The sequence below is a fragment of the Thermobia domestica genome, chromosome 17 (genome assembly GCF_964235325.1).
Source record: "Thermobia domestica chromosome 17, izTheDome1.hap1.1, whole genome shotgun sequence".
NCBI classification, from domain to species: domain Eukaryota; kingdom Metazoa; phylum Arthropoda; class Insecta; order Zygentoma; family Lepismatidae; genus Thermobia; species Thermobia domestica.
This window is the reverse complement of record NC_137470.1, coordinates 92,991,020-93,017,692: the sequence shown is the minus strand read 5'-3', so window position 1 is coordinate 93,017,692 and position 26,673 is coordinate 92,991,020. Positions and strand designations below refer to the sequence as shown.

Here is a 26,673-nt window from a genome sequence, read left to right as displayed (position 1 = left end):
TTCGCTCCGAAGTTCAGTTCTCGACTTATTCCACCGTGTCCAGACTTTTGATTCACTCTGTATATATAAGCTACATTATTTATCTTGATACGCCCTTGTAAATTTTAAACTAATAGACAAAAATTTTCTACTATCCAAATATCGGTAGAGAGACATTGACATACTCTGATACCACAAAGTTAACAGTATTGCCAACCCAACATTACGTTATAGTTTTTCAAATGGCGCTACGTCAGGTTATTACATATTTTAAATATGATGTTAAATGAAAACTTACTAGATAAAACTTGCTCTCCCATATTTTAAACTAAGAACGTTTCAGTATCACAAAGATCTAAATTTTCGTGGCCTCTGTAGCAGTAATAACCCAAGTGAGACGGACGGGGAAGTGCACTTTAGTATCTAATACCATGACGGATTACGAAGAAATAGGAACAAAAATACAACAGATTGAAAATGTGATTTTTTTTCCCCAAAAGTGTTTGTTTCAAACAACTGTTAAGATAAGTACATCACCCAATTGCATAAATGGCTTTCAATAGATGTAAAGATCATAATGTCGTTTACAGCAAGTTTATACCTCAAACCGTTGTGGAGATATGGTAAATGGTAAAGTTTGCAACACTCCTTAAAATTATATAATTCCGAGGACTTATTGGAATTAAACCTACCAGAAAGTCCGGCATTACGATCTTAACGGCATTACGATTTTTATGTCAATTATAAACCATCTACGTAATTGGATGACACATCTAAACACTTCTTCAGAATAAATTCCTTTGAAACAAAGTCAAATTTTCAATTCCTTGTAACTTTGTTTCTCCTTGTTCAAAATTTTCCACATAAAAACCGTAATATTCGACACTGAAGTACTATAGATGTGCATTACCTTGTCCGTGTCACTTTTATTATTACTGTTGTACAATGCTTTAAAATGTGGTTGTTTTCAGATGTTTGTGATATTTTGTAGCGTCCTTAATTTGCAAAACTGGATAGAAGTGTGAAATACTAAGTAGACTGTTTGAAATATCATAACGTCCTTAGTAAATACTAAGCAGACTGTTTGAAATATCATAAATAATGTGGGGTCCAGAAAATTGACCTATCAGCCTTCTCCGCCCACTACATGGCTGTGAAACAGATATTTTCTCCGAAATCCGATGTTGTCAACAAATTCGAACTCCATGACAGCTCTCAGCTAGAATAGGAAGGGGTGAGTAAAAGCTGATCTCCGTTATTTGAGTAAGGAATGGAATGTCTTAAATATTTTGGCGAAAAAAAGAAAGTAGTCTGGGAAGCTGCGAGTGCTTGGTGTTGCCTTGTTATGTGACTCTTTCAGCAGAATACCTTCTTCCGTTAAGAAGGAGCGAACCATGTGTGGCTGGCTGGTCAATGTTTCTTCATTTCCCACCTTCTCTATATAGAAAAAAAAAGAAAGAAAAAGAAAAAAGAAATAAACAAAGAAAGCCAAAAATACGTTTTGGACTGTGCATATGTTTTTAAAAGATAAAAATGAATGCATCGTTTGAAAAAAAAAAAAAGCACAGGAGAGATTTTAATATATATAAAAGTCTCTTCAATTCTAGTCGAATAATAATATCTGAAATGCATGATGAAATAATTAACTTTCTCATTTACATAATAGATAAAGACAACAAGAGATCAAACATTTATGAATAGTGTATTTTAATTATATTTTACATTTTATTAAATTATTACATTATTCTTAATTATTTTATTAGATAATTATACTATATTTTACATCGACACAGGAAGAACATTGGTATAATATTAAATTTTTTTCTTTCTCTTCGTTATTCGATAAAGATAAGAAAGATGCTTAATGTTAATGTGTTATGTATAGGCCTAATGGCTAGTTATTAGCGGAACACTGTTCTCTTCTATTATTATTATTATTATTATTATTATTATTATTATTATTATTATTATTATTATTATTATTATTATTATTATTATTATTATTATTGCTCACAGGTATTTATTTAGTAGAGTTCTAGGTATAGTTTGAATGCATTTTAACATTACAATGAGAAATGGGGTGAAAAATTTGGAAAGGATTCTGACAAGTAAAAGGTAAGTATCTCACTATTCGTTTGAGGGGGAAAATGAAAATCGTGAAGATTTCTGTCAAGATTGTTTGCTGCATAATTCTGAAAACTTCCCATTTGTAATGTGAAATTTAGCATCAGGAAATGTAGTTTTACTACTATAGTTATTTTTAATATGCTTTGTTTCGGATTGATTCCCGATCAAGCGCACAGAATTTTCAGTTTTTAACCTACATCTTTAGACAATTGAATTAAGGAACAGGTAACCTTGTCCCAGAACAACAACAAAGAAAGCAATGTGATGACCACATATGAGACAATTTGTATTTGTTAGTTCTTGGTGATCTAACACATTAGTAAATAACCAATATTGCTATACCAAAAACAATATTGAGATGATCCATAATTGTTATTTTTTCTCGAAAGCCATGTGAAATGAATCTTTTTATAAAGCATATATAAATATGATAAATTAATATATTGTTATGTTTTCTTCGTTAAAAAAAAGTAAATAATTATTTTTATTACCTCTAATCATAAAATTATTTATTAACTAGTTGATGAACCGGCGTTCACGGAAAGATTAGATTTATGGTGAATATTTGAAATATGTATCACATTTGAACCCTCTTTTCGCATTTAGAACAGATATTTGAAACGAAATTAAATGATAAAAGCTTAGGCGACTCAAATGCTATTTTCAGAAACTGATTTTAAACTGTTTAGCACATTTTGATATATTCTGTTTTTGAATCCTTTCCTCCCAGGATACGCCTTTAATGAAAGTGGCATGAAAGAAACCCGACTCAAGTCAACTGCTACCTACACTGCAAAATCCATTTCAAATAGTCTATCCCTTTTTCTCGTGATGATGAGATAAATAACATCAGTTTGAGTGTGGAGAAAAATACCTATTGGAAAACTCATTATAATGAAAGGGACATGAAAATTCCAGCTCGAGCCAAGTGCTAATATTTTAAAATTCTTTTCAAATGGTTCAGCAGTTTTCTCATGATGATGAGACAAGACAGTCTCGATTGTCTTCTTTCCAAAATTTTATTTTTACTTTCGAGTGAAGATAGGAGTCATCATGAAAAAATGAGATTTAAACGGATGGTCTCTATATGCCTCAAAACGGAGTTTTGAATGTTGTGGAGTGCAGGGAAGGAAAAGAGAAATCTCTGTATGAAACTCATATGTAAATCTCTCTCTTACTACCCCTTTACTTACAGGAATGTTGTATCATCCAAATTTAAAGAAAATCAAAAGATATGCCAAATAAAATAATAGAAATTACTGAAATTTAGATAAAAGTCGGTAGAGCTAAGATTAAAATAATAATAATAATATATATATATATATATATATATATATATATATATATATATATATATATATATATATATATATATATATATATATATATATATATTTTCTATAATGCCATTCCTGTAAGTGTGAGTTCCTTATTTAAAGTCCTGTAGCCCCTTTCGGACTTTCTTTGATATATGGACTTACGCATGAGTTATCTGCCACCTTGGTTTATCAAAGAATAGGTGTGTGATTACCTTACTAGTTTCGAACATCTGATATTAAAGAGCATGGAATCCAGCAAACCTGCAAGAAACAAACAAATTATTCTGGTACTTACCATACCAGCCGAAATTCCGTTAGGGAAGTTGATAACTCCATGTAGTTTAATAAACACTTTTATTATAAACACAGCACTTAATCACTTAAACCACAACACTTAATTGATATCGATATAAGATATGCTCACAGTTGAACTAAAATAATTTAAAAAGAAACTCTTATGATTTTTTTATCACTAGTTCATAGTTAATAATACGTATTTGTATCTATTGCACAGTTCATCTTCTTTAATTTCCAGGTAGGTGTGTCCGTTACTTCACAGCATTAATCACAATTTTAGTGTCTATTCTTTCAAGTTGATGGTATTCTTTTAAAACAGTTTCCGTAGCATCCTAAGGTAGATTAAGTCCTTGGTAACTGATTATAACTTTGAGTCCACCACTGTGTAACCACTTCAAACTTGGTTATAGTTGCACTTCTATCTCTCTCTCTATATATATATTTTAATGGTTTGTTGCTGCATACATAAGATGTGTGTATTCGTTACCAGTATTGTCAGATTGGATCTCACAATGCATATAGTCTAGAAAAACTGAAACAGTTCATTTAAATTATTTTGAACAACAATGATGCAACTTATCGCACTTAACTAAACTGAATTTGAATATAAATATATGCACATATTTTCCATTGCAACTAACTCTGTTGAGTCTATAGTTCATTATGAAAATAACTATTTTCACACGAGCAGCAACTTCACAAACCCGATCCAACCGCTAACTGCCTTGTTCTTCTCCAGAATTTCGGTTTTGTAAAAGGGGTTTGACGCACAAGAGTCGTGCTTCGCCTCAAAGCTACTGGCTTTTCAATATAGATAACCTTTTCTATTGTCTATCTACCTGCTAACGGAACTTTGCAAGGAAGTATGCTTATTTTTATTTACATTGACTTTATACGCAAATAATTCACTTCTTATAGATTGTCACCTAATTTCGAATCAAGCACTAAAGTCTGCATTCTTTGGCCTTTCATTAGATACCAAATATGTTATAGTCCCCTTCTGATATAACCTTAAAATTTTGCATTTAAAATAGGCCGGTTAATATGTTTTCCACCACCTGACATGTTCTTATGTGTGTCTAGTCACAGGTGCCCTCTAGCGGAAAGAATTAACAATGTCGCGGACAACCATAATAGTTCGGAGTTTTCTGCTTCCGCGTGACAATTTTACAAATTATTAATTATAGAATGAAATTAAACATACATCTACTTTACTTACAAGTATATACATATCTTTGCTACCATATACATATGTGGTATGGAGTTGTCATCCTCTATTAACTTTATTTGAAACAATTTCTTAGGGTAAGGATTCCCAGTTCCGTCTGTCCCCAGCAGAAAGCCAAAACTCCACCCTCCAATACCAGATAGTACTTGTTATTTTTTTTTTTCTCACGGCTGAAAGAAAGTTTTATGATACGATATACGGAAGGACGGAAAAGGTAAAATAAACAATAAGGGTACGCGTAGCTTTCCAATACATAATTGACTCTTAAACACACTAATTCTTACATATTTTAATTATTATTATTATTTGATATTACAAACTGCTTCATCTGGTAAACCTGGAACGAATTCACAGCCTGTTTTGCTAGATTCGCTACGCCAGCTCGAATTCTTGTGAAATCGGCGGTCAACCCAAGATTTTAACACATCATTGTCCTTCTGTTTTTATATCTATGTGTTAAATTTTGACAATAGACAAATATCCGACTTTCTGTCGCCTTTTCGGTAGTGTTACAACTCAGAGGGTTTTATGGTTTTTTAGTTCTATACAGTATTTTTATAGCTGCTTAACAGAAATAAAACAGTAATTTTTAGTTTCAACTCACAATATAGTTGGCTAGGCTGATCAAGCATAGGTGACTGACCTTTTGGAGCTTCGTTGTCTTCTACAAGTTTGCCTTAAAAAAAAATCTAACTCACTAGAGTCTATCTTTCTATATACGAAATCCAATATCTATCGTTACATTCTCGATATAAACTATAATATTACCAATACTTAGGAAATAAAAATAAATATGATTCTAAGTTAATTAATAATACAAATAATATTTGAAAATAAAGAAAACCATTTCCATTTTGACATGCAAATTAATGATAACATTTAAATATACTACTATATAAACTTTATTGATGAAACTAATGTGAGACTGCGTCGTACATTTCCCCCCTTTGAGTTATATATTAATGGACAGGACAATTAATATATTACTCACTGATACAATACTTAAGAACTATAATAACTATGTAATGACTACTTGACAAATTAATATTCCTAACTTATTATCAATAATAACATTGACAATACATATATATATAGCATACTGACGATACAGAATTCTTGCTACATATGATAGTTTTAAGATATGTACATAGACATTGTTATTTCTCTCTTTTTTCTTTTTTTTTTTTATACGAGGCAAGACTATCTCATGTCTGTTGCTCGGATGTGTTATCTTCCTTTTCTTTGTCTTCTCTCAGATGGTATTTCTTTAAGAGAAATGTATTTCTAGATGTAGTACCCTTTGAACGTGTGTGACGCAAACATCTTTATAACCCTGAATGTCTAATTGTTTATCTCAACTTCGTTACGTTATGTGTGCTCGCATTTTTTTTTTATTCTCTTTACACTCTTGTATCATTCACGAAAAACTCAAATATATATAATTTATAAAAGAAAGGTTTATCACTTAGAGACTGTAAGACTTGTTTCTTTGACTTTAATTTATTCCATCTATGCTCAACTGAATCTTCCTATTTGGTTACTCAACGACCACCAACGGATGATTTTACTACTAGGTGCTTTCTTGATAATATTAAAAGCTAACCACCGATGAATTTCATTTTGTATCTGATTTTTGTACTTAAGAGGAAAAGGATACATTTTTGATTTTATTGGTGTAGGATCTGTAAGTTCTATCTTATGTTCATAATTTTTAATTGTTCCTGGCTTTTCGTCAAAAATGTCTATGTGTTTTATTAACACGGACGCTAATTTACCCCTTTGTTCATCAGTGAGATCTTTATAGTTATTTACATGTTCATAAATATCTTTCTCAGTGGCCTTTGTGTTGATTTTTCTCCCATTCTTCGGGAGACAACACTCTTTCTTTCAGTTCTGTGGGACTTGGGAATACTCTTTTACCCAACTGCAGTGTGGGGTCACTATCAAATAGCCTCGCCTTTGAATTCCCCAATCCTACCTTAAGAAACTGTATACTTTCTACATTCTCTCCTATGTCACTTTTCTCACTTCAACATAGTGGGGTCTTTGTAATATCAACAGCGCTCTTGAATAATCTAGAATAGCAGCAGATTCTATGAAAAATTGGGATCCTAATATCACATCTTTATTTAATCCTTCTACAATGATGCCAACTGTATAATAAGTCTTCCCCTGTACAATAACCTCAAGAAGAGTTTGACCTTTGACCGTGGCTATCTTCTTACCGAACGCTGAAGTAACTTTTATGTTATTTGCTTTTAAAAATGATGGTTGTGTTTGGCTACCTAGTATCGTTTCAAATATGTTGTTATTTATTGCGGATATACTTGCTCCAGAATCTAACAATGCATTTACAGATTGAGCATAAATATTTACATTTATCTCTGGTAAAACTACTACATTGTTTCTCACAACTGGGTCGTCTTTTGTATCTAACAGATTATCAAAAATTCCATTTGCCTCATTAAATATTTCCCTCTCTAATTCTACCTTTCTACCATCTTTCAATAACAAGGAAATAGTGTCTTTATTATTACTTTCAAAATTTTGAGTACTATTTATTTCTTCGCATTTTACACATTTATTTTCATTCTCCTCAATACTTTTAACATATGTTTCATTTTCGTCTGCCAAGTCAGAACTATTGTTTGCGAGCACACACAGGGCTTTATTCGTCTGTTGGATATCAGATGTTCTATTCACAAGTACTACATCCAACTTTCCCGCTGTATGTGCTGGAAAGCATCAGTTATTATAATGAGGACCACTTGTCACACTTGGTGCATTTTGGTTAGTTTGGTAACCTTGTCCTTCGCTATTATGATAGGTTTCTAGGAGTTGTATTTGTTGCTCCGGAATGTAGTTGTTTTGATTTCTACTTCCATTCCGTGTACTGTTGTTATTTCCCCTTCTCGAACCTCGCTGTCCTCTGTGGTTTTGTCTATTTTCAGGTGAAGGGTAGCGCTCATTACGGGGTGATTGACCTCCTTCCCTTCTCCCGTTATGACCTGAATTTGGGCTCTCATTACTATTGCCTCTATTGTCTCTCTGTTGCTGTCCTCGTGTGTAAGGGACATTCCTTCTATTATTCCTACGAGGATGTGTGTCTACCCTCTCAGAGGACACTTGCAACATATTCATATTTCTACGAGGAGGAAATCTATCTCGGTCGTAATGAGTTCCCTGTACTTCGTTCACAATCGCGAGTAAATCTGTAAGAGATTGTGGTTTCGAAGCCACTAAGGTCCTAAATATATATACTGGAAGTTTTCTCGGTAAGAGTTTCAATAAGCAAGATTCGTCTACAGGAGGATCCAATATTGAATTTTGATGTAGGATGTTCAACAGAAAATCAGAAGGATTTTTATGAACCTTATTGTCGAATTGACCTTATTGTCGAATTGAACTGTTAACAAATTAGCTCTTAGTGTAGCCAATCGTTCCTGACTTAAGTACGTTTCTCTAAATTTAATCACAAACTCTTCATACGTAACAATTTTCTGACGCATGACTTTGAACCACGAAAGTGCTGGCCCTTTTAACGTTCTACTAATGAATGACAAACGTGCTTCATTCGGTACACCTGTTAATGCGAAGTAATTGTCTAAGTCTAGCAAAAAGTTATATGTTTGGGGTTCGTCCTCTGTACCCTGATAATTTGGTAAACTTAGATCACGATGAATAAAAGGGTTCATGACTGTCGACAACTGTGCTGTCTGATTATCGAGTGGTGAAACAGAGGATGCAGGTAGTGCTATACTCGGCAAAATTGATTCATTAGGAATAGTACGTGAACATGAGGGCATAGCCTGTTCTGGTGGAATGCTAGTGTGTGAGGAGACTTCTACGCGATTTGACTCAATGATATTTAATCTGGCAGAAATCATTTCTTCTATGGCCTCTACTTTTCCGGTTATTCTCGAATCTACCCTCTCGATAGTATTTCTTAATTCATCAGTTACATTCGCGTGTACAGAAATTATATCACTTAATTTTGTCTCTACTTCTGCCCGATTTCTTTCGACATGACCAATAATATTCTCACCTTGCTCTTCTAAAGATCCTATCTTATTTCCTAGATCATTTCTAACTTCTTCTAAATTTCTAGCTGTCTGGTCTAAATTTTCAGAAACTTGATTTACTGTTACATTTAATTGTTGTACGGTGTTCTCTATATCGTTATGTAGTTGTTGCTCTGTATTTTGTAGTGACCTACTCAGCGTAGATTCAAGCTCTTTCTGTGAATGTTCTAAATCCCTTCTTGTATTTCTCAGTTCTTCATTTGTATCTTCTAGCTTACTAGACAATGCACTAATTTTACTATCTAACTCCTGGTGAGTTTGTGCTAGTTTAGAGCCCAACTCTTGCACCTCTTTCCTAATTTCGGTTTTCAGTTCACGCTGTAACTCTTGTTGAGATCTATCTATCCTACTATTTAATTCTTGCTGAGATTTATCAATTTTGTTATTTAATTCTTGCTGCATTTGCATCAAGAATTGCAACACTGGGTCTGATGAACTAGTTGTGTTTCCTATCCCATCTGTCTCATTGCCTACTTCTATGTTTTCGTCTCTCACTTGAATTTCATCTCCCTGATCTCCTACTTCTGTAAATGACATACTTTGCGCTTGTTTTATATCTCTAAGTTCTTCATTCATCTTTCTGCTTTTCAGCCTAGTCAAAACCATCAATTCTAATTAATCTAATGAATTCACTAATAAAAATGACAGAAACTCTATTTCATCTAAATGTTATCTCTATAAAATTATCTCCCCCCTTCAAGTTTACAACTTCTCAAGTATTATATATATAAACACATTTCTACACACATTTTACTTTTATATCAATTATGTTTTGGAAAGCATTTGGGACAAAATAAATACATTACTCGAGAATTTTACTAATCTTTAAGTAATCACACACTCGGTTATATGCTAGGATGTGAACAACAGTGCGTAACCTGCACACTTCTTGCCAAACACGTAGGGTGTTAAAACATTTAAGTAAAGAAATGATCAACGTGGTTAAGCTCTCACACATGGATGCCAAAATTATGTGATTGTACTGAGCCTTTGCCTGTAATCCTAGCATATAATATGGCTACTACGCTAGGTGCCAAACTAATGTGTAAAATAACTATGCACACAAGCGTAGTAATTGCCCTTACGCTGGGAAGCCAAAATAATGTGGAGTGCAGGGAAGGAAAAGAGAAATCTCTGTATGAAACTCATATGTAAATCTCTCTCTTACTACCCCTTTACTTACAGGAATGTTGTATCATCCAAATTTAAAGAAAATCAAAAGATATGCCAAATAAAATAATAGAAATTACTGAAATTTAGATAAAAGTCGGTAGAGCTAAGATTAAAATAATAATATATATATATATATATATATATATATATATATATATATATATATATATATATATATATATATATATATATTCTATAATGCCATTCCTGTAAGTGTGAGTTCCTTATTTAAAGTCCTGTAGCCCCTTTCGGACTTTCTTTGATATGTGGACTTACGCATGAGTTATCTGCCACCTTGGTTTATCAAAGAATAGGTGTGTGATTACCTTACTAGTTTCGAACATCTGATATTAAAGAGCGTGGAATCCAGCAAACCTGCAAGAAACAAACAAATTATTCTGGTACTTACCATACCAGCCGAAATTCCGTTAGGGAAGTTGATAACTCCATGTAGTTTAATAAACACTTTTATTATAAACACAGCACTTAATCACTTAAACCACAACACTTAATTGATATCGATATAAGATATGCTCACAGTTGAACTAAAATAATTTAAAAAAAAACTCTTATGATTTTTTTATCACTAGTTCATAGTTAATAATACGTATTTGTATCTATTGCACAGTTCATCTTCTTTAATTTCCAGGTAGGTGTGTCCGTTACTTCACAGCATTAATCACAATTTTAGTGTCTATTCTTTCAAGTTGATGGTATTCTTTTAAAACAGTTTCCGTAGCATCCTAAGGTAGATTAAGTCCTTGGTAACTGATTATAACTTTGAGTCCACCACTGTGTAACCACTTCAAACTTGGTTATAGTTGCACTTCTATCTCTCTCTCTATATATATATTTTAATGGTTTGTTGCTGCATACATAAGATGTGTGTATTCGTTACCAGTATTGTCAGATTGGATCTCACAATGCATATAGTCTAGAAAAACTGAAACAGTTCATTTAAATTATTTTGAACAACAATGATGCAACTTATCGCACTTAACTAAACTGAATTTGAATATAAATATATGCACATATTTTCCATTGCAACTAACTCTGTTGAGTCTATAGTTCATTATGAAAATAACTATTTTCACACGAGCAGCAACTTCACAAACCCGATCCAACCGCTAACTGCCTTGTTCTTCTCCAGAATTTCGGTTTTGTAAAAGGGGTTTGACGCACAAGAGTCGTGCTTCGCCTCAAAGCTACTGGCTTTTCAATATAGATAACCTTTTCTATTGTCTATCTACCTGCTAACGGAACTTTGCAAGGAAGTATGCTTATTTTTATTTACATTGACTTTATACGCAAATAATTCACTTCTTATAGATTGTCACCTAATTTCGAATCAAGCACTAAAGTCTGCATTCTTTGGCCTTTCATTAGATACCAAATATGTTATAGTCCCCTTCTGATATAACCTTAAAATTTTGCATTTAAAATAGGCCGGTTAATATGTTTTCCACCACCTGACATGTTCTTATGTGTGTCTAGTCACAGGTGCCCTCTAGCGGAAAGAATTAACAATGTCGCGGACAACCATAATAGTTCGGAGTTTTCTGCTTCCGCGTGACAATTTTACAAATTATTAATTATAGAATGAAATTAAACATACATCTACTTTACTTACAAGTATATACATATCTTTGCTACCATATACATATGTGGTATGGAGTTGTCATCCTCTATTAACTTTATTTGAAACAATTTCTTAGGGTAAGGATTCCCAGTTCCGTCTGTCCCCAGCAGAAAGCCAAAACTCCACCCTCCAATACCAGATAGTACTTGTTATTTTTTTTTTTTCTCACGGCTGAAAGAAAGTTTTATGATACGATATACGGAAGGACGGAAAAGGTAAAATAAACAATAAGGGTACGCGTAGCTTTCCAATACATAATTGACTCTTAAACACACTAATTCTTACATATTTTAATTATTATTATTATTTGATATTACAAACTGCTTCATCTGGTAAACCTGGAACGAATTCACAGCCTGTTTTGCTAGATTCGCTACGCCAGCTCGAATTCTTGTGAAATCGGCGGTCAACCCAAGATTTTAACACATCATTGTCCTTCTGTTTTTATATCTATGTGTTAAATTTTGACAATAGACAAATATCCGACTTTCTGTCGCCTTTTCGGTAGTGTTACAACTCAGAGGGTTTTATGGTTTTTTAGTTCTATACAGTATTTTTATAGCTGCTTAACAGAAATAAAACAGTAATTTTTAGTTTCAACTCACAATATAGTTGGCTAGGCTGATCAAGCATAGGTGACTGACCTTTTGGAGCTTCGTTGTCTTCTACAAGTTTGCCTTAAAAAAAAATCTAACTCACTAGAGTCTATCTTTCTATATACGAAATCCAATATCTATCGTTACATTCTCGATATAAACTATAATATTACCAATACTTAGGAAATAAAAATAAATATGATTCTAAGTTAATTAATAATACAAATAATATTTTAAAATAAAGAAAACTATTTCCATTTTGACATGCAAATTAATGATAACATTTAAATATACTACTATATAAACTTTATTGATGAAACTAATGTGAGACTGCGTCGTACAATGTCTGTTCGTCCCAGTGAAAATATGTTCGGTCACCTAAAGCCCATATCTACGGTTCAGCGTTTCGAGACTTAATTTTAAATTTAAGGTTTTTATAAGATTCTCTAGTGGTTTTTTTTTTTTTTTCGAATTTTCTTCCTACCGCCGAATAGTTTACTGGAAGATGAAAAAATTTGTAATTTTCTCGAAAACGTCTCTAACGATTTTTTTTTTCGTGTTTCATAAATCATTGTTTTATAAATACGTATAAACGGTTCATAACAATCTGATAATATGGGATAACTCATTTGTCCTGAAGATATCCACAAGGGGTAGTTTGCTCGTGAGGGTGAGTTTTTCGGACTTTTTATTTTTTTGTCATATTTCGTAAATGAATGTTTGAGTACTGACCTAACCAAATAGCGTAACTTATTTTTCCTGAAAAAATCCACAAGAGGTAGTTTACTTTTAGGGTGTTTTTTTTAGACATTTTTTTCAAAAAATGAAACAGGCGATACATAATAATTTTATTAATAACCCTAAAATACGGGTTCAGTACTGCGTAAACAACATTTCACCAATTTTACAGGAGGGACAAAAAGCAGTTTAAAACCTAGCTTCAACCTCATTATATGCGGTATTACTTTGAGAAAATAACAGATCCATTTGTCATGATATAGGTGTACTACTTGAGCAGATTGTGCATCATCCTATACTGACTCTAATGGTATCAAAAACTCAAATTCGCCAAAATTGGAGATACGTGATGTTGATCTCAGACGACGATATGCATTTTGATGACATAACAAGTGAGTATTATTTCACTGTAACTAAGACGTCCGAACTATGCGATTCAAGGAGGATTAGAACATACTCTTGGGACACTAAACCGATTCCAAAAAGCCGTTTCTTGTTTTACTCATTTAAAAACTAATATTTTACTTATTGTTGGTGCTTTTGTGAAGATATGTGTATTTAGACACATGAGAAAATATTTTATTATGAACTATGGGACACTTTATTTTAAAAATCATTACAGTGAAAAGGATAATCATTCATTTAATGTTAAATTACTCTTCGACTTTTTTTTCTAAGTTCATTTACCTTTCCTACTAGGAAGTCTTATTGCTGTCTGTTATTTCCTTCTTACACTTGTAATTTTTCAATTAATAAAAACAACAGATTGCTTCCCCGTCCGCATTCCTACCATCACCTTACCTTGGTTAATCTACGAGCACGCACTTTTTCATCAAGACGGAAAATATAGTTTATGACCGAGGATATGAACCCGGAAGGGACGCTAAACAAATACGATTGAGAGACTTTTGGAAGGGGCAGTCGATATGGAATCAGTAACGAGTTAAGATGTAGACCGCGAGATTCATTTTCAAGTTTACGACAAATTTAGCCTTGCTCTGTCCTAAAGAGCACATTTGTATCAGCTTACGTTTCATAGCTGTTAACCGCGATGAATTGTTTACTAAAGAGTAGTTTCGACTCTGACTGAACTTACGATCTTCGTAAATTGGTTCTCCTGTCCGGGTTTCGATAACTCTTAATCTTCGACTACTTGGTCGACCAACCAGCCAGATAGAGAGATTTATGGACGTCAGCCCACTGAAAGAATCATCAAGAAAGAAACATCCAGATCTACAAGTAAGTGCAAGTAGGTTAACCTGTCCTAAGAGTTGCTCCCTTCTCACCCTTTTCAACCCCATCGACATCACAATCTGTTTCTTTTTGCATATGTTTGATTTTATTTAAATGCAACCCATGTCAGATCCCATGCCTTACGTTCTGTCAAGTTCAATGTATGTAAAATCCTGGGCGCAACTTGTCGGTTCTGACATCCCCAATTACGTCATTCATAAGCGCACTAAGTGAGCTCTCAGACCGACAAGGATTGACTGCACATGGCGGAGATGTGGTTTTAACTTGTGTGAATGCACACATATCTGTTACCCTCGATCTTTTCCATTTAGCTGAACACAATTAAGATTTATTTAGCCTTAGTTTGTTCGCCGCCCACCGTTAGAATTTGATGAAATTATATTTGTTTTACCATCCTCCCTCCACCCTCTCAATTTGTTGTGTTCTTTTGTTTTATGTCCTTTTTAGCCATACTATTTAGAGAAAATGGTGAATTCTAGCATTATGGCACAAACTCGACTTACATCTCTAGATTCGATTGTGCGCCCCACATTTTTTCATGGCAAGTATGGGGAAAACGTTACTCGTTTTTCGAGTATTTTGAATCTTACTGCGTCATTTATGAGTTCAATGCAGTGAAGAAACGTCATTTGCTTCCATATCTATTACGGGACGGGGCCTTGGCGTGGTGTTTAGCTTTAACTAGGACTGACGAATTTGTGAACTTGTCGTATGTAGACATAAAGAGACGTATGATTACATTATTTGGAGGTTTTTTAGTTAAGAAGGTGACGGAACACACCATTCGTTCTAGAAATCAAAAAGAAGGGGAACCTATTATGACATATATTTATGAGAAGCTAGATCTCATACTTAGTTTTGATAAAGCTATGCCTATACAGCAACAAATCAATTTCCTTATTGAAGGATTATTGCCTCATACTTTAGGCTCACATGCAATAAATCGTTTTCATCCGTTGATGCGTTGTGTGAATTTCTATTACAAGAACAGTCAGCTGAGTTAATCGTGAATTATAATACGCTTATTAAAACTAATTTGAAAGAACAAATCTTGCAGTATAGTACACCGGAATTTATCGCTAAGATAGCGGATGTTTCATTACGCAATAATTCTCATGTTTCATTTCCTCTCGAAGAACAACAGGAGATAAAAGAAATGCCTGCACGTTTGCATTATGATATCCGCTGTGAAAGAATGCGGTAATCAACAGTCTGTAGATTCTATCCCGCTTCATCAACATAAATGTAACTCTTTTTCTTCTTTTTGTTCCTCTGAATGTAAGAGTGCCAAGAATAATAATAACATGCATAATAGAATGAGCTCTGCAACGAATACTTCTGTTATTGCTAAGAACAAACAGAACAGGCGCAAACAGAATCATAGTACGTCTCACGCGAATAATAATATACACTGTCCTGCTAAAATATTCGAGTGCAACATGGCACAATTCAAAGGAAGTAATAATTGTAACGTTTTACATAGCGGAAATAGTTCAGGGAATGGTGAGAGACCTGGTTTTAAGACTCACACGATAACTACGCCTATTGTTAGGGATAGGATTCTGCCTTGTATCAAAATTACTATTGGAAATAAAGAGTATAAAGCGTTGTTGGATTCTGGTAGTCAAATTTCTATTTGCACTAGAGAGCTTCTTCCTCCTAACACTAGACTTGTTAAAAGACGTACTATTGTCCGTGGCATCTCGGGTAAAGGACTTGAAACTAGCACGTTAGCTGTGCTGAAGTTCAAAATTGACGGCTATTCATTTACGCATACCTTTAGAGTTGTAGACAAATTTGCATCTTCTGTTTTGTTGGGGAATGATTGGTTACTTCCTCAACATGTTACTATTAACCAGGATATTCATGTAGTTCACATAGTTAGGTTTGGGAAGCCCACTGATCACGCGCTACCTGAGTCATGCTATAGGCACAGTTTCCAAACAAACAGCGAACTTAATGCAAGCATATTTTATAACGGCGAAATCTGTTACTTTGCCACCAAATTCCAGCGTTTCAATACCTGTTCGTAAAATTAATGATTTAGTGGGAGTTAAAAATATTTTGCAGCCCAATGAGAAAATCTGTTCTAAAGCCGAAATTTTGTCAATGAGTCTAGAGTGGATCCTGTTATTAGAGTAGTCAACCCAACCAACAAAAAGTTGTGTTTAGAGAAAAATCTTCATTTAGGTGCAGCTATTAACATTAGGTCGGGTGCACATTACCCAAATGATACAGATAGTGTTCAAAATCATGGTTTAGCCAGTAAACAAGACAACACTAACTTTCCTGCTGGTTTTGACGTCAAGCGTGTGGACATTAACCCTCAACTTTCTGACGATCAGAAGCAAACGCTTTATTCTGTTATAGAGCAGTATAAGGATTGTTTTTCTTGGTCAGAGGATGATTTTGGAGTGGCCAAGGGTTACGTACATGAAATTAAAATGCTAGATAACGTCCCAGTTCACACCAATCAGTTTTCAATACCCTTCCACTTAAGAGCAGAAGTTAAAAAACAGATTGATACTTTGCTCAAACAAAAGGTTATTAGGATGTGTATATCGAGTTATAACTCGCCTATTCTTCTCGTGAAAAAGAAGTCTGGATCCTTCAGATTTTGTTTGGATTGTAGAGGCATTAATTTACACATTACACCAGACAGTTTTCCTGTACCGTCGATAGAAGACATTATTTCGCGTCTTAGTAAGTGTCGCTACCTGTGCTGCTACGATTTACTCAGTGGTTTTTTTCAGGTGAAGATCGCTGAGGAATATCAACATGTCACTGCCTTTTCAATCCCAGGAATTGGTTCTTTTTGTTTTACAGCCCTCCCACAGGGTCTTATTACTAGTTCCGCTGGTTTAAACAGATTAGTGAAAATGACATTGGAAGGATTAGAATCTGAACAAATTTTCGGGTACCTTGATGATTTTTTTTTTTTGTGGTAATACTTTCGAGGATGTTATCAATCTCACCAAGAAGTTATTTCAACGAATTAGAGAACGTGGTCTTAAACTTGCACCAGAAGAAACGAAATTGGCTTATTTTTCATTAACGGTTTTGGGACACGATATTTCGTACGATGGCTTGCGGATTTCCATTAGTAATTATAGACGTCTGAAGACGAAAAAAACATGTGAAAAGTTTCCTAGGATTAGCTAGCTTTGTAAGACGATTCTTACCTAATTTTTCTGAAATTGGGGAGCCTTGGAACTCGATTCTCAGAAAGGATGTACCGTTTAAGTGGACACAAAAACAATAAGATGCTTTTGAGAAAATTAAAGACCTTATCATCAAGTCGCCATATTTAATGCATTATAATCCGAAACACCCTGTATATTTGTTCTGTGATGCATCAACATGCGGTCTTGCTGCCGTGCTCAAACAACCTATATGTTCTCCAGATGACCCAGAGTTAGCACCCATTGCTTATCGTAGCCGTAGCTTAAGTAAAAGTGAAAAATCTAGACATCTTTATGAACTTGAACTTTTGAGCATTATATATGCCTTGAGATGCTTTCGTTATTTTTTGCTAGGACGTCACTTTCTTTTGAAAACCGATTGTAAGAGTTTATTGTTTCTGAAACAGACAAAAAATGTAGGTAAATTTGCAAGGTGGCTTAGTTTTATTGAACAATATAACTTTACTGTGACACATGTATCTGGGGCGTCTAATATAGAAGCTGACGCTCTTTCACGTTTTTCTCGTGTCCCCGAGGACATTTCTGACGAGCAACAAAATGAGGAAGACCCTCGAGTATTTTCTTCCACTGTTACTGAGTGTAACAATATGCTAAGTGACGAGCCTTCTCTCAGAGATGAACAAATGAAGGACCCGTTTTATAAGGATATTTTTGATTGGTTAGAAAACAAGGAAAAGAAAAATCCGAAAATTGAAAGACAGGCATTTTATTTCACGGTTAAAGAAGGAATTTTGTATAGAAAACAAAAAAACATCTAGTGGCATGAAATTTTTAGTTGCTGTACCTGTTTCATTACGCTATAAAGTTTTTGATGCGACCCATACTTCTGCCATTGGTTCAAGTCACGGAGGTTTTTCTAAGACATATGAACTTTTAGTGAAGTCTGTGTATTTCCCAAATATGAAACAACATATCTATCAGAAATGTAAGGAATGTTTAATTTGTCAGTCAAGCAAAAATAAACCCGGTTCTGCTTATGGTACATTGCAAACGTATCCTCAAGTGCCGCCCTTCTATCGCATTTTCGTGGACATTGGAGGGGTGTACTCCTCGAGTAATATTTTGAGACACATATTTGATTGTCGTTGTCGATGCTGCTACCCGTTATACTATTTGTGGTTCATTAGCAGATATAACAGCGTCTTCTGTAAGTAGTTTTCTTTATGAAAATGTAATTTTGAAATACGGTATTTTTAAAGAATTAGTCACAGACAAAGGTCCATGTTTTACAAGTAACCTATTCAAGGAGTTGTGTGCATTGATTAGAGCTAAGATTCGACTTGTAAATGTTCAAGCTCATTACGCTAACGGGACTGCCGAGATAGCTATCCGAAACATTGAACAGAGACTGAAATCTGCGTCGTGTAATAAGGATCAAGGAAAATGGGTCGAACTGCTGCCACCTGCATTTGTTTTGGTTTGTGTTAACCTATAATTTAACTGTCAACTTATCCTCTGGATACAGCCCTTTTGAACTTTTGCATGGATTCAGATGTAGGATGCTACACGAAGCAATTTTGGACACCCCCCTGTCAATTTCAGGACAATGCTGACCGTTTACAGCATCTTGGAGAAATACGAGACAAAGCCCATGATAAATGGTTCCAGAGACATAAGACGGCAAAAAAAAAATTCTATGACAAACGTCATTCGAAATCCAATTTCAAAGTCGGAGACAAGGTATGGATTTTGGACAGTACCATGAAGAAAGGATCCACCAGAGCCTTCAGTGGACTCCAGGAATCATTCAGGATATTGACCACCCAAATTCCTATTTTGTTAAGTTCAGGACTGCGCGAGGAAGATTCAAGGTTGATTGATTGCAGTACAAAGATTGAAGAAGTACTACGAGAAACAGGAGAAGGAAAACGAGGAAGAGGGAGAAGAAGATGACGTTGAATTGGATATACAAGACGTTGTTGAGAATGCTACTGCAAATGCCTGCCGTGCCGAAGCACAGGAAGAGAAACAGGAGAGAGAGAAAGATAAAGAAGAACATTATGAAATTGTTTTTAATCCCGCGGTAAACATGGTAGAAGATATTCCATCTGTGAATCTTCGTTAGGTTGTGATTGCCAACCAATTACCCACTGGGGCTGAAACAGGAAAGAATTGTTTCGGTTTGAAACCGAAGTTTGGTGCCAATTCTGCAATCAACAAGAAAATCAGGGTTTTTCGGAGAGATATGGAATGATTAAAGCTGACGCTGTTGTCAACCCCACGAATGAATTACTTATTCCATTAGGAGGAGCGGATAGAAGTATCCAAGAAGCTGCAGGAGAAGAATTTCGTAAAGATTGTGAGAAAATACGTTCTTTGAAACCAGGACAAGTGAAGATTGCTCCAGGCTATAATCTCCCCGCTGATTATGTATTATTGACGTATGGTCCAAGAGATGCAAACAAGAAGACTTTGGAGAATTGTTATAACAATTGTTTTGATTTTGTGTTGAAAAATCAGTTTTCAACTGTGGCTTTTCCTTGCATCGCTGCTGGTGCATTTCATTTCCCTAAGGAACCTGCTGCGAGAATTGCACTGTTAAATACACGAAAATTTTTAGAGAATCATGTGGATAACATAAATCGTATTGTATTGTGTATTTTCGACAAGGAGAATTGGGATCTCTATCAGCGTCTTTTCCTGTGTATTTTCCCTTGGAAGAAGGAAAAGAAGCGGAAGCTGTTTCTCTGCAATGAAGTTTTTTTTTTTTTAAAAAAAAAAAGATTGTTCTCAAAGGAAGATTTGATGGATTAGGAACATCTGTGAAGTTAGTGACGAATTTTATTTGACACTGGCCATGTCATTATGGAATTTGTTTTGGTTTGTTTGTGTTTCTAAGTCTTGCCGGCAATAACAATTACAACGTAGAGAAGGAGAAAAAGGAGTACTCATATAGACATCATTGTTTCTTCAGTTACTTAGAACTGTTGGTTAACTTTGTAGAACACGTTCTTTTTCTTGGTCATCTTATCAACAGCTTATAAACTGAATAAATTAGTATCTTGGCGCCAAATTACCATCACATTGATACACCGTGCTTAGCAGAAGAAGACAAGGGAGATAGACGCAACTGTGAATTGATATGTGTATGCTATCTATGTTATGATAGTGATGAAGAAGGAATTCTTACGTTTTTTGCATTTTCAAGATGCATTTTGTGACCCAAATGTGGATGTAAAGAAGAATGAAGTTTTTTCTTCCCTGGATTTTTTATTCGATCCTACGATTTGTTATTAGTTATTGGGAACATACTCAGTCAATATATTCTTTTCAAAGGAATATACACTGTTATAACCTCTTGTGTGATTTTAGTGATCTTCTGGAATGATCCATTTTTCATCGCCTGCAGTGTGTATAGTAAACTTGCGTATTGCATCTTGAAGATGACTTGGGATTCATGTATAACGAAGATTTGTGCTTATATGATATATATATATATATATATATATATATATATATATATATAGATATAGATATATATATTTGAAGAATTGACTTGATTCAACATTTTCCTGTGGATATACTTTTACTTTCATATAAGAAGAAAGAAGTTTTTTTTTTTTTTTTTAGCGCATATTTAGTTAGGGATTTAGGAATATGTTTGGTGATAGTCTGCCATGTTGATTTCCTTAAGGTTTTAATAGCCAGTGCAGAGGGCTATAGCTCTGCCAATACGTCGTACATTGTGGAACTAAATTCTCCACAATTCGTTTTTCTAAAACCTGAAATCAACATTCTTTTGTTTGTTTTATCTGTTCTCTCTATGGGTAGCTAGATTAATTTTTCTTCTACCGCGTAATGATTATTTTGATTATCGAGTTGACATTTTATTGGATTTGGAGTTTTTATTCACTATATATAGATATATACGTTTGGATTATGGTTTAGTTATTACTTTTGTTTTTTTCCCTGATTTTTTTGTCGATTTTTATTCATTCCATTAGTTTATCCAATTATTGTCCCTACTCTCATATCTTACGTGTTTTAGGCAGTCATTGACTGTATCCCCTATTTTTTGTGATGTTACTATTATATACCTGTCTACCCTACTCCCATGATCTACGTGTACTGAATGAACTTTCCAGTCATGTGATGTGTAAGGACATTGTTCCTGTGATTTCCAGACCTATATTTTGTGCTTAGTGATGCTGTGTCTACAACATCGACGTTGCTGTATTTACGTCATTTGGCATTGACTTTTCTACTATCAACTGTGTTAGTGTTGTGAAAATTTATGCTGTACTCATCATTTCTCACCATATGATTCTTTCCAGACTATATTTGCTGCTGTGTCTTTATCATGAAGACTGAATGGAACTACAAAGATGCTACATTTTTTTAATTAGAAAAACTAAAAAGTGAATTTTTTGTTTGTCTCTGAAATGTTTTCATTCGGGACTTTGATTTCAGGGGGGGGGGTTGTGAAGATATGTGTATTTAGACACATGAGAAAGTATTTTATTTTGAACTATGGGACACTTTATTTTAAAAATCATTACAGTGAAAAGGGTAATCATTCATTTAATGTTAAATTACTCTTCGACTTTTTTTTTTCTAAGTTCATTTGCCTTTCCTACTAGGAAGTCTTATTGCTGTCTGTTATTTCCTTCTTACACTTGTAATTTCTCAATTAATAAAAACAACAGATTGCTTCCCCGTCCGCATTCCTACCATCACCTTACCTTGGTTAATCTACGAGCACGCACTTTTTCATCAAGACGGAAAATATAGTTTATGACCGAGGATATGAACCCGGAAGGGACGCTAAACAAATACGATTGAGAGACTTTTGGAAGGGGCAGTCGATATGGAATCAGTAACGATTTAAGATGTAGACCGCGAGATTCATTTTCAAGTTTACGACAAATTTAGCCTTGCTCTGTCCTAAAGAGCACATTTGTATCAGCTTACGTTACATAGCTGTTAAGCACGATGAATTGTTTACTAAAGAGTAGTTTCGACTCTGACTGAACTTACGATCTTCGTAAATTGGTTCTCCTGTCCGGGTTTCGCTAACTCTTAATTTTCTACTACTTGGACGACCAACCAGCCAGATAGAGAGATGGATGGACGTCAGCCCACTGAAAGAATCATCAAGAAGGAAACATCCAGATCTACAAGTAAGTGCAAGTAGGTTAACCTGTCCTAAGAGTTGCTCCCTTCTCACCCTTTTCAACCCCATCGACATCACAATCTGTTTCTTTTTGCATAAGTTTGGTTTTATTTAAATGCAACCCAGGTCAGATTCCATGCCTTACGTTCTGTCAAGTTCAATGTATGTAAAATCCTGGGCGCAACTTGTCGGTTCTGACATCCCCAATTACGTCATTCATAAGCGCACTATCTGAGCTCTCAGACCGACAAGGATCGACTGCACACTTTAATATAAAAGTTGTGCATGAGTAAATGCTTATTTCTTCTAGCGATTCTGTTAATCTGGAGATTCGGTTGAACGGGACGGTAGTGCAGTTTATTTTATTAGCATTCTTAATTTTTTGAATTATTAAAACAAAGTTGAAATAAGCAAAATAAATAAGTAAACAATTCATTTTTCTTAATACTTTAATGTGATGTATATTTACTGTAGTATTTTAAAACACATTTAAGAATAAATTATCATTTATGACATTCGCATTAAATTAAAGTGAATATTACACATAATTTCTTGCTGTGGATAGACGAAACAATAAAAATGTAATGTACTCTGAAATATTAAAATATTGGTAAAATATATACGCTAAAATATCTTTCTATTTATTTACTTGAAGTAACACCAAAGGAATCATCAATCTTTCATTAGCAAGGGGGTAAAAGGAAAGTGACCTTTTAAAGCCACATGTGTAAGTCGTTAATCACGGTGTAAGGGGACCAAAACTGTGGCAACGTCGTTGCACACACGCTAAGTTACAATGTCACTAGTAAGAGGATACGACTGTTAGGACAGTTCCGATTACCACCCACTAAGGTTTTCTTGATACTGAAAGCACAATACTAAGTTTTCGTTTCACATGTATTTTAGAAATATCTAATAACCTGTCTTAGTATCATACGTAAAACTACAACATTATGTTGGGTTCACAACATCGTTAATCTGTCAAACAATGTCCCTATGTCGATATTTGCGTGGTACGAAATTTCACCGTTTTATGCCCATTAGTTACTGTGTTCGTTTAGTGGATTGAAAGGGCATCATGAATCACGAGCTGCTGCTGCCGGACAGAGAGATAGACTCAAACCTGCACTGTTGACAATAAGTGTGAGAATTCAAAATACTGGTCAACAGAAAGGGTGTTCTATACCACGCTGACAACGCCAAACCGCATATATCTCGAACGACCTGTCAGAAATTTCTCCAAATTGCTTGGGAGTTTTAATACATCTAATGTATATCCCACACCTGACACTGTCAGACTATTACTTGTTTCGGTCACTGCAGAATTCCGTGAATGGTCTCTTTCAAAAGAGGCCTGTGAAAACCACGTGTCACAATTTTTTGACTAGAAATCACAGAAGTCCTATATCGAATTGATTATGATGTTGCCGGGAAAATGGCAGAATATCTTGAAACAAAATGGTAGAGTTGAATTGATTTTAGTTTAGCGTCCCTTTCAGCAGCGAGGCTATATGAGACGTGGACCTACTGATTAACGTGGAATCCGAACCACATGAGCTCCCGCCGGGAATCGAACCCGGGTCTCCCACGCCAAAGAAAATGGTAGAGTGTGTGGTATCATAACATTATTTTCAAACCACAATTAATGTGTTCTCAATTTGATCTCAAAAAACTCAATATTGTTTAGACAGCCTGATATATAAATTCAATATTTTCTGTCAAGAATAGCAAAATAATTCTCACAGAAAATATACACTATTAACTGAAAAGTCTATGGATAAGAGAACAAATTGAATAAGTTGAAGAATTTTTCAGATATTGGAAAATACAGGTTGGCCACAAAGTCCCGTTACCCGTTGATAAATTTTGCAGAACTGGTTTGTTCCTCTCTTGAAGGAGCACAGAATCAGAGACATGTTGGTTTCAGCCTGATGGGGCACTTGCCCATTATGCCTTCCCAGTGCGCGAATACGGGAGTCTTTCTTGGGTATTGGATTGGTCGTGGTAGTCCGAATCTGCCCGCATCTGTGATAATGCGCTATGGGGGTTCATAAAGGGCATCGTTGCACAAAACCGTTACGATATCACTGCAGAACTGATAGAAACTGTGAAACAAGCTTTCACTCAAGTTGCAATGCTCCGCAAAATGTCGCACATAACCTGGCTGCGTATTATCCTTTGTCATTAGAATGGCGGTCTACAGACTGATCTTTTGCATACTTAATGTTTTCTATCTCAATAAAACTTCTCGAAAGCATTGTTGTTTATGTCATTTAGTTCTTGCCATGTAGTTATTTACGTACGTTTAGTGGTTTGTGTTACTTTTTTCAGGGGTAACGGATCTTTGTGGCCACCCTTTATTCGAATCATAATAGATGTATGCAGTGCTGGATACTCTACACTGCAATATAAATTCCATTATGCGTTAATGCTAGCCATTTAATGTGTTTCTTTTCATTTATCATTCCAGAGTAAACTTCTCACCTCTACATCGGAAGGTGGGTGTCCTTTCTTCCATTTTGACGAAAGAAACTTGATTACTGCAATGTCGGCAGAAGGGGTGAAAGAAACTGCAGTTCTGGACCATTTGCTAAAGCTAAAAAGAGACGGTTCTGCTCATAAAGCATGTCAGTTGTACTGGTCTATACGCTATGCTAATTTGTTTACAGATACAGATAAACGTGTTGGTCAACATAATCGAACTTCATTTACGAAAATTGAAAAGATTAAAGGGTATGGTGAGGAAAGTGCAACGGGTAACAGTTTGGATACGTGTAATGTTTCGGAGAATGATTTAAACCTTGATTATCCTACAGTAGACTTTAAGAATCCTGTAGATTTCTTTATTTTATTAAAGTCTTGTAATCTTCAGCTAGTCCAAAAGTAGTGAAGTTCCTTTGCTATTAGATTGTTGCGAGGAAGAAATGAAAGGTACTTTAAATAATATTAAAACAAGTTTCAAAACTTTAAGATTCTTCAAAATGAAGTTTCAAATTTGGCATTTTTTTTATTGCAGTTTTATTACGTGATTTTTTTTTAAGATAGTGAATGCACTTGAATTTTCTTTTGCTTGTCATAAAGAGATCACACTTTTCTCTTTCGTTCTGGTTAATTGTTTCAATACATATTTTTGAAATTGGATTTCATTTCCAGGAAACAGATTAAGAAAGATATTTTAGGTAAATTTTCTTAAGAAAAATTAGAAATGTAAAGTGTTTAACAACGAATGGTTGTTTGTTACCGATGGTTTCGTTGTATTTTAAGTAAATGTTGCCATATTATGCGAATGGTAAGAACTAGGAACCAGTGTTTAATAATTATAAACTGTTGATTTTGAAAATTGAAAGCCGTCTGTTCCTAGACAAAACCAATTGAACGTTGAACAAAATAAGAAAAAGAATTTGCTAATTTTTGTGATGTGGAAGAACTATAAAAAATATTTTATGTTCAATTAAAGACAAAAAATAAAACTAAAGAATTTCTAGACTTGTCATTATTATTATTATTATATTTACGTTGATGTCATCCCATTCATCATGTAGATTTCCTTTATCAAGATAAAGTTTCGGATCCCTTGTCCGATTGATAAAGAACTCAAACAACAAGTCTGTCTATATTCGTGGAACAAGAATAAAGTAATTTAACTTTATCTGATATACTGCTTCTTGCAAGTGTCTGGCTAAACCTGAAGTGAGGGGCTCCTCGTTTCTCAAATACCTCACTCTGATGGAAAATTTTCTTTAGTGTACCTATAGAGGACTTCGAGCAAGAACAAAATCGTTCATAAACTCCTAAAGTGACTAACTCATCCTTATAATCGTACTTGAATTTGGACTGTTTCTCTCTCGCTCGCTCGCTGTCTCAAAATTAGTCGGATCTAGTAGAAACTAATGTTGAATATAGATCTTATATTACTTTGAACTTT

The 26,673-nt window shown here is 34.5% G+C and overlaps 1 protein-coding gene across 2 annotated transcripts in view; it reads left to right on the top strand.

Annotated features, from left to right (window-relative positions):
• LOC145673890 (uncharacterized) overlaps positions 1-26,241 on the top strand; it is a 115,084-nt gene extending 88,843 nt beyond the window's left edge. For both annotated transcript variants that reach the window (XM_081743685.1, XM_081743684.1), the window contains exon 5: positions 25,219-26,241. In XM_081743685.1, coding sequence (XP_081599811.1) covers positions 25,219-25,635 — 417 coding nt within the window. In that variant the 3' untranslated portion in view covers positions 25,636-26,241. The remainder of the gene's footprint in view (positions 1-25,218) is intronic.
• Positions 26,242-26,673: the final 432 nt, after the last annotated feature.